General features: G+C 45.9%; 1 protein-coding gene across 1 annotated transcript in view; it reads right to left on the minus strand.

The window, feature by feature from the left end:
* The window catches only part of CDH23 (cadherin related 23), a gene marked incomplete at its 5' end in the record, with an annotated part of 358,117 nt that overhangs the window by 30,679 nt on the left and 317,761 nt on the right, over positions 1 to 9,677 (minus strand). Inside the window, 3 exons of the mRNA XM_080822934.1 lie at positions 220 to 400; positions 1,059 to 1,178; positions 1,460 to 1,681. Of these exons, the coding sequence (XP_080679060.1) occupies positions 220 to 400; positions 1,059 to 1,178; positions 1,460 to 1,681 (523 nt within the window). The remainder of the gene's footprint in view (positions 1 to 219; positions 401 to 1,058; positions 1,179 to 1,459; positions 1,682 to 9,677) is intronic.

Here is a 9,677-nt window from a genome sequence, read left to right on the forward strand (position 1 = left end):
ACCTGATTCTCAAAGGGTGACCCTCCAAGGCTACTAGTCTCAGATTTCAGAATGTTCTCTCATATCCCTGTGAAGAAGGGGTGGGGAGAAGAGTATTTCCGGCATCTTATGGGTTGGGAAACTGAGGCCCAGAGAGTGCAAGGTCAGGGCTCCTGAGTGGGGTTGGGGAGAGGGTCCCGGGTTGCGCTGCCCTCCACGTCTGGCTCAGGCCCCACTCACCCAGAGGGTCTCCATCCACGATGCTGTATTCCACCTGCCCATTGGGGCCCGAGTCCTGGTCGTGGGCCAGGAAGGTCCACACACGGGGCCCCGGCTGGCCCTCGGTGACATCAAATGGTCCCTCATAGTCTCGGGGGAAGGTGGGCACGTTGTCATTGACGTCATTCACGTTCACGAGCACCTGAGGTAGTGGACAGGCTTCACTGGGGCTCCACGCCGGCTAGCCTGGAGCTGAGCCCAGTTCCCTCATCTGTAAAGTGGGTCTGATAATCCTGTCTCCTGGGGCTGATGCAGGAATTCTCTGGGATCGTGGAGGGAGGGGGGTGCCTTTTAAGCTATGCCTACAGATAAGTTATTGTCAGTGTCAAAGCCTTTTTATGGACATAATCATCATATTAGCATAATGCTCTGGACTTCTATTTACTGCCGCCCTACGGTCATTTCCCATGGTCTGCTCTGCCCACACTGACGAGCCTTCACTCTCTCCCTTTCATGCAGGAGGAAAGCGGAGCTCAGGCAGGTGAACTGACTTGCCTTGAGTCTTTGATGGAAGAGCAGGGAGATGAGCTTCTGTTGGTTTGACCAGAGTTGGTGCCCTTCCCATGAAGGGTGGGGTGGGGGAAAGGCAGGGGTCATCATCTGTCTGACAGATGAAGCCACGCAGAGAAGTTCAGTAAGCTCCTCCAAGTCACATAGCAAGTTTGGCTGAGTTGCCAAGACCAGGACAGGGCTCTCGGATTTAGGCGTTTCTCCTGGACAATCTTCCCTTTGCCCCTTCCCCGTTAGAGCTTCCTGGGCCCTGTCCTCTCCCATGCTGATTCTGTGTCCCAGCCACCCACCGTGGTGATGGAGGTGAGGCGCTGAGACAAGATCGGGCACTGGTCTGTTGCAGTGACGGTTAGAGTGTAGCGGCCATGGCTAATCTCATAGTCCAGCTCCTTGGCGGCACTGATGACGCCCTGGGGGGAGAACAGAGGGGACAAGCATGGATCAGTGGGTCCCCAAGGACCAGCTTCTTCATGGGGTACCCTCAGACCACCCCTCCCTGGAGGTGTGCTCTGATATCTCAGCCATGACGGGGAGCCCGTGTTGCCGCCCCACCTAAGCTTTGCTTCCTTCCGCACCAGCTGCCTCCACACTGTCCTCCCAGACTCCATCTTTTCTCCATTCCCACCTCCCATGACGTCACATCTGCTCTGCCAGCAGAGCCTCCTCTTACACCCCACCCTTGGCTGCTGACCGTGTGTCTGTCGATACGGAAGGTGTTGATGATGTTGCCTGCGACAATGGCGTAGCTAACTGTGCCGTTGGGCCCCTCATCCGGATCTAGTGCCTGGATGGTGATGAGGGTAGCATTGATTGTGTCTGGGCCCTCATCCAGTACGATCTCATAGTGAGGCTGCTGGAACACTGGTGCGTTATCATTCTCGTCCACAATGGTCACGTACACGTGAGTGGTGGCCTGTGAAGAAGAGCGCGGTCAGGTTCTTTGCTAAAAGAGTGGAGGGGGACCTGGCTGGATATTCTCCTAGGCTGGGATCACTCAGCATGATCCAGTACAGTGAGAGAAAGAAAGAAAGAAGGACAGGGCGGGAAGCCACAGACTGGTAGAGGAGGAAATCACAGAGGTTCCTCCAAAAGCCAAGCTAGGTAACTGTTTAGGTCCAAGATGGCACTGGTACCACCACAGCTTTGTCTATGTCCATGGCAGACATCACTAATCAATCATGGCCCTGCTGAGCTGAGATACAGCCTCATGGTCCTGGTCAGCCCAACAATCTAGTGATTAAAATTAGCATATGAGATGAACCCTAGTAACCACCCCCGGCCCACAGCTTTGGTTGGGCTGGGGCCTTACTGACCCTGGGCCTCCTGCCAGATCAACAAAGGCATGAATGTGATGTACACAGCCCAACACAGTACTAAGCTTCACCCACTGTTCATGTAAATGGAAGAAATATGTATTTTTGGCATTTTTGAAAGGGAAGACATTGGGTTTGGGGCAATTAAATGGGCAGAATTTGTTGAATCATGAAAAATAAAGCTCACAGAACATGACTTCATTGCAATAATTTTTTCTGCAACATGTTCTCCTGCAATTGGCCATTTCTGGCCAATGCTTGGTCTAATCGGACCACATGAAATATCCAGCCAGTTGCAATTCTGTGATCGGCCTTCAAGAACCATAGAGAGATGACAGATGTGGCACTTTACCAGCAGAGTAAATAAATGGGAGAAGGAAACGAGCCACGTGCTGGTATTCTCTGTGTCTCCTGCTGGCCCCCTTTCATTCTCTGCTTCTCCACCTGGGAGGACATCCTCTGTGCACCAACTCATCTGGGCTCCCTTGCCGTCTGGTTTCCAGATGGGTTTTACGAACAGGAGGTCCTGGCAGAAGCCAGGAGGAGGGAAGAAAGAGAGGTGGGGCCTTTCTTCCACCTCCTTTCTTTCCTCCCTGCAGTTCAGCCAATGGCTGTGTTTTTCCTGCTGGGTGGCCCTTCTTCCATGGCCCCAGCTCCCACCAGGGTCTTGCCACCTCACCTCCTCTTGTTGTCCTTCTGGGTGCGTGGGTGGTAATGGCTTCCTGCAGTTGCTAGTCTATTGGGTGCTTCTCCAGCCCTCTGTAAACAGTCCCCATTAAACTCTCTTCATTAAACTTCTGAGTGTGCCATCTGTTTCCTGCCGGGACCTTGGCTAATACGAACCATAATTAGTGACTGATATAAGATAACAAGGTAACAATAACTGCAAAGATATCTGGGTAGAGAGAACATGACTAGACCATTGCCAAGGCCACAAACCAGAAAGGATACAAAAATCTGGGTGTAGACAGCTTGTGCACATCTTTTTCCTGGAGCTTTGGAACCCACCTTGGGTGGTTCTAGAACCACCTATGGAGGGGCAAATGGGCAGCAGACCTAGACCCAAGAAGACTTCCATTGCCCCTGGGGAGGCAATGAGTCCACTGATCTGCAGCTGTGGATCTTGGAGGGGTGGGTGTGAGGTGGTGACTAAAGTTGTTTCCAAAGCAGGTGGGGTTGGCACCCTTGAGATGGAGCTCTGTGACCTTGGGCATATCGCATTTTCTTTAGGACCTTTTCTGTTAAAATAGAACCTGACTTGATATCTACAGTTCCTTCCAGCTCAAACATTCTGGTGTTCTGAGTCTGTTGTCATCAGTCACAGGGACTAAATCCCACCATCAGGGAGGCATTCTTCTAGGTCTTAGAATCGCAGTGGATTGTTATTAAAACAATAATCACACAGAGAGGGGAAATGCATTATTTTAACATTGCTCAAACTTTTCTACCAGAGAGGTAACTTGCACAAACTGAGGAAGAGTCTGAAGTGTCTGTCTTAAGAAGGAAATTGCTTTAAAATTTCTCATGTTATCTTTGAAAGCTCAGATGGATTTTAAGAAATGGACAGTAATACCATAATAGTAGAGGACTTTAATGCCTCACTTACATCAGTGGATAGGTCATCCAGACAGAAAACCAACAAGGAAATATTGGCCATGACAACACGTTAGGCCAGATGGACTTAATAGGTATATATGGGACATTTTATCCCCAAACCACAGAATACATATTATTGTTAAGTGCACATGAAACACTCTACAGGATAGATCACATGTTAGGCCACAAAACAAGTCTTAATTCAAGAAGACTGAAATCATATCAAGCATCTTTTCTGACCATGATGGTAGGAAACCAGACATCAGTTATAAAAAGAAAATTTAAAAAATCACAAATACATAAAGGCTAAATAACATGTTACTAAATAACCAATGTGTCAATGAAGAAATCCAAGGGAAAATAAATACCCTGAGATGAATGAAAATGAAAACACGACTTTCTAAAATCTGTGGGATAAAGCAAAAACAATTCTAAGAGGAAAGTTCATAGTTATACAGGTGTATCTCAAGAAATAAGAGAAAATCCCAAATAAACAATTTAACTTTATACCTAAAGGGATGAGAAAAAGAATGATCAAAGCCCAAAGTTAGTAAAGGAAGAAATAAAGATCAGAGCGGCAATAAACAAAGATTAAAAAAAACAACAGCAAGGTCAATGAAACTAAAAAGTAGAAACATGTAACCTTCTGAGATGGAATTATGAAGAATCATAATTACAGGTAATAGGCTGATTACAGGTAATAAAATTTAATCAGTAATTTAAAAACTCCTCCCAAAACAAAAGTCCAGCACCAACAGCTTTCCAGGTAAATTCTGCCAAATATTTAAAGAGTTAGTAGTTAGCCTTCTCAAATTATTCTAAAAAATTTAAGAGGAAAGAATGCTTCCAAACTTATTTTATTAGGCTGGGATTGCCCTGATACCAAAACCAGGTAAAGACATCATGAAAAAAGAAAATTACAAGCCAATATCCCTGATGAACATAGATGCAAAAATCCTCAATAATTAGCAGACTGAATTCAATGATACATTAAAAGGATCACACAACACAATCAAGTGGCATTTATTCCAGGGGGAGGGAATGGTTCAACATCCACAGAGCAATCAACCTGATACACTACATTAACAAATTGATGGATAAAAATCATATGATAATCTCAATAGATGCAAAAAGAGCATTGGACAAAATTCAACAACCATTTATGATAAAAACTCTAAACAAAATTGTATAGAAGGAACATACTTCATCATAATAAAGGCCATATATGAAAAACTATAGCTAACATCATCAATGGTGAAAAGCTGAAAGGATGTCCAATCTTACCACATTTATTCAATATTGGAAGTCTTAGCCTCAGTAATTAGACAAGAAAAATAAATAAAAGTCATCCAAGTTGAGAACGGAAGAAGTAAAACTGTTATTATTTGCAGATGACATGCTACTATACATAGAAAACCCTAATGATTCCACCAAAAAAACTATTAGAACTAACAAATTCAATAAAGTCACAGGATACAAAATTGACATACATAAATTGTTTCTATGTACTAATAATAAGCTATCAGAAAGAGAAATTAAGAAAATGATCCCATTTACAATTACATAAAAAAAAAAATACCTGTGAATAACTTTAATCAAGGAAGTGAAAGACCTGTACTCTGAATTCTAAGACATTAATGAAAGGAATTGAAGATGACATACAAAATATGGAAAGATATACCATGTTCATGGATTGTAAGAATATTGTTAAAATGTCCATAATATCCAAAGGAATCTACAGATTCAATGCAATCTCTATCAAAATACCAAAGGCATTTTTCACAGTACTAGAAAAAAGAATCCTAAAATTTGTATGAAACCACAAAAGACCCCCCAATAGGTAAAGCAGTCTTGGAAAAGGTCCAAATTGGCAAGATCGGGACCTCTGGTTTCAAACTGTATTATCAAGCTACAATAATTGTAATAGTGTGGTACTGACACAAAAACAGACATACAGATGAAGAGAATAAAACAGAAAGTCCAGAAAAAAACCTTAGGCATATATGGCCAATTAATCTATAACAAAGGAAGCAAGAATATACAATGGGAAGAAATTTAAAGTGGATCAAAGACTTGAATGTAAGACCTAAAATCACAAAATTCCTAGAAGAAAACATAAGCAGTGAGCTCTTTGACAGCAGTTGTAGCAATATATTTTTTTGGCTCGCTCTCTTGAGGCAAGGGCAGCAAAGGCTAAAATAAACAAATGGGACTATAGTAAACAAAAAGCTTTTGCATGCAACCCATCAACAAAACAAAAAGACAACTACTAATGGGAGAAGGAAATTGCAAATCATATATCCAATAAGGGATTAATATCTAAAATATATAAAAAACTTACACAATTTAGCAACCAACAAATAGCCTGAATAAAAAATGTGCAGAGGGCTTGAATAGACATTTTTCCAAAAAGACATCCAGATGGCCAATAGGCACATGAAAAGATGCTCAGCATCATCATGAGGGAAAGGCAAAATCAAAACCACAATGAGATATCACCTTATACTTGTCAGTATGGCTTGTATCAAAGGGACACAAAAAATCGCAAGTGTTCTAGATCAGTGGAACAGAATAGGAGTCCCAGAAATAAACCTACAATTATATGGTCAATTAGTCTTCAATAAAGCAGGAAAGAATATTCAGTAGGGAAAAGACAGTCTCCTCGACAAATGATGTTGAGAAAACCAGAGAGCAAAGTTTGAATGAAACTGGACCACTTTCTTACACCACACACAAAAATAAATTCAAAATAGATGAAAGACCTAAATGTGAGACCTGAAACCATAAAAATCCTAGAAGAGAGCACAGACAATAATGTCTCTGACATCAGTTGCAGCAACATTTTTCTAGATACGTCTCCTGAGGCAAGAAAAATGAAACAAAAAATAAACTATTGGGACTACGTCAAAAGAAAAACTTCCGTACAGGGGAGGAAACAATTAACAAGACTAAAAGGCAACCTATAGGATGGGAGAAGATATTTGCAAATGATGTATCCAATAAAGGGTTAGTATCCAAAATACATATAGAACTTAAACAATTCAACACTCCCAAAACAAATAATCCAATTAAAAAGTGGGCAGAAGGGGTGCCTGGGTGGCTCAGTGGGTTAAGCCTCTGCCTTCTGCTCAGGTCGTGGTCTCAGGGTCCTGGGATTGAGCCCCACATCAGGCTCTCTGCTGAGCAGAGAACCTGCTTCCCCCCCTCTCTCTGCCTGCCTCTCTGCTTCCTTGTGGTCTCTCTCTCTGTGTCAAATAAATAAAATAAAATCTTTTTAAAAAAATGGGCAGAAGAAGTGAACAGACATTTCTCCAAAGAAGACATCCAGATAGCTAAACAAGACACATGGAGAGATGCTCGACATCACTCATCATCAGGGAAATGCAAATCAAAATCACAGTGAGATACCAGCTCACACCTGTCAGAGTGGCTAAAATCACACACACACATACACACACACACACACACACACACACACGAAACAAGTGTTGGTGAGGATGTGGAGAAAAAGGAACCATTGTGCATTGTTGGTGGGAATGCAAACTGTGGAAAGTAGTATGGAGGTTCCCCAAAGAGAAAAATAGAACTACCCTATGATCCAGTAATCACACTAGTGGGTAGTTACCCCCAAAATGCAGAAAAACTAATTCCTAGGGATACATGCACCCGGATGTTTATGGCAGCGTTGTTTACAGTAGCCAAATTACAGAAACAGCCCCAGTGTCCACTGACAGATCAACGGATAAAGAAGATGTGGTGTGTATATACAACGGAATATGACTCAGCCATAAAAAATGAACTCTTGCCATTGTGAACACATGGATGGATCTAGAGAATTATCATGCTAAGTGAAATAAGTCAGATAAAGAAGGAAAATGCCACATGACCTCATTTACATGTAAAATGAAAAACACAAACGAACAAACCAAAGAAAATGAAACAGAAACGGACTTCTAGATATAGGAACAAACTGCTGGTTTCCAGAGTGGGAAGGGGTGGGGGGCTGTGAAATAGGTGAAGGGGATTAAGGGGTGCAAACTTCCACTTACAAAATAAATCAGCCACGGGGATGAGACATACAGCATAGGGGATGGAGGCAATGATAGTACAATAATGTTGTATGCCGATAGACGGTGACTAGCCTTATCACGGGGAGCACCTCCCAGTGTATAAAATACCGAGGTGCTGGCATATTCGTTCGAGACTAGTGGAATATTGTATGTGAATTATATGTCCATAGGGGTGGATGCCTCAAGTGTGGGAGAAAAGGTGACCATCTAGGAAGACCGCTGTGTTCATTTCATGGCTCCTCATGGTCCTGGGTGCAGCTGTGAGCACTCATCAGCTGCCGGGAGCCCTGCGTGGAGTCCTCCCGAGACCCCTGAGATGCCAGGAGAGCCTAAGAGTGCCATCTTGCAGGGAAGGGGTTTCCTTCCAACCTCACGGATGGGGGTCGTGGTGCTGGGCTGTCCCACTTCCCCAGACTCCCAGAAGTAGGTCTCACCATCACGCAGGTTGCAGGGGCTGGGGGAAGGAGCCCCCCCCAGAGCATCTTCTCTCTGTGACTGGGCCTGAGCATGGGATGGAAAGGGGGGTCTGACTTCCTGTGGCCTCTGGAGTGAGGAGGAAGTCAGTGCCCCAAAGGCCCCCCTCTCAGCTGAGTCCTTCCTGCCCTGGCCCTGAAGAAACCGTGTTTGAGGTTTCTGGACCGTGCCTACACTTTGGGCAATGCCTCTGTGTCTCTCTCTGAGGCAAACCCAAGAGGGTCTAGTGGGCAGCGTGGCAGGGAGAAAGGAAGTGGAGGGAGCACCGCCAGGCCCCGCTCAGGTGCTCTAGCCACTGTGGGAGGGGATGGCCAGGCAGTGGCTTCCCTCCCGATGACCCCACACTCTCTTTATCAACCTTCTAGGTCCTGGGGCCTCAGGAGTCTGGTCTCAAGGGTGGTCTGGGTGAGGCTGGGTGTTGTAGGGTTTCACCTTTCAGTGACCCCCATCTCACCTCTATCAGAGGCTGGCCAGGAATGGAAGAGGGCCCAGGATCCTCTGCGCAGAAGAGTTCACACTCTGCCAGAAGGAAAGCCCCTGGGCTGTTTCCCAAAGTGGGGTCACAAGGTCAGGATCATGAAGAAGGACCCAGTTATGTCCTGACAGTCTCTGGCCCATCTCAGGGGGACTGGGCCCAGGTCAACATCATCTCGTAATAAAAGCACGACACCCACGTTTCCTCTCTATGGTCTTCCCGATCCCAGAGTGAGGACTGAGAGCTTCCAGAGTTTCTGACTGGGATGAAGTCACCCGTGGCGCACCCAGAATTCCTGGCTTCCTCTCACTTCCGCCACCCTGATTCCCAACCCAGATGGACTCTGGCTGTCCTCTGTCCTTCAGCCTGGGGTCACGTCAACTCAAGACCTCTAGTGGGCCAGCAAAGCCCCTGGAAGCTTCAGCAAGGCTGGGGTCAATGGTACAATGGCTGTGCCCCTACTTCCCCTGACCCCTGGCCCTAGCCACTGCCGCCCCCACTCCATTTAGGAAGCCACTTCTCACTTATCAGTTTGTCTATTCAGATAAGAGCGCACAACACCTTCTCTGGGCCCACTTTAGTGCCAGGGACTCAGAAACCTCAGGCAGAGGCTCTGGTCCCCCAGAGGTCACAGTCTAGCTCAGGCGGGCAGGTACGCCCAGGTGCAGGTCAGCCAGTTGGCAACTTGGGTGAGACAGCAGAAGGGAGTGTGAACAGCGATGCCTGGAGGGGTGCCCGCTGGGGAAGCTCAGGACCCTTGGTGAAGGGGAAGGACTTGAGTTGAGCCCTGAGGGAGAGGGGAGGTGGGAGACACCACCAGAGGCACCAGTGCTGGATTGGGGTGCATGAGTAGAGGACTGGGGAGGGATGCATGACTGTCCTGTGGATACCCAGGGCACAGGGACCTAGAGAGGGTACAAAGTGGGGAGTGGTGCTGGGGCCTAGCTGGGGAGGGGCCCTAAGGATTTCCTATGGGATATC

The sequence above is a fragment of the Martes martes genome (genome assembly GCF_963455335.1).
Source record: "Martes martes genome assembly, chromosome: 14".
Taxonomy (NCBI): Eukaryota; Metazoa; Chordata; class Mammalia; order Carnivora; family Mustelidae; genus Martes; species Martes martes.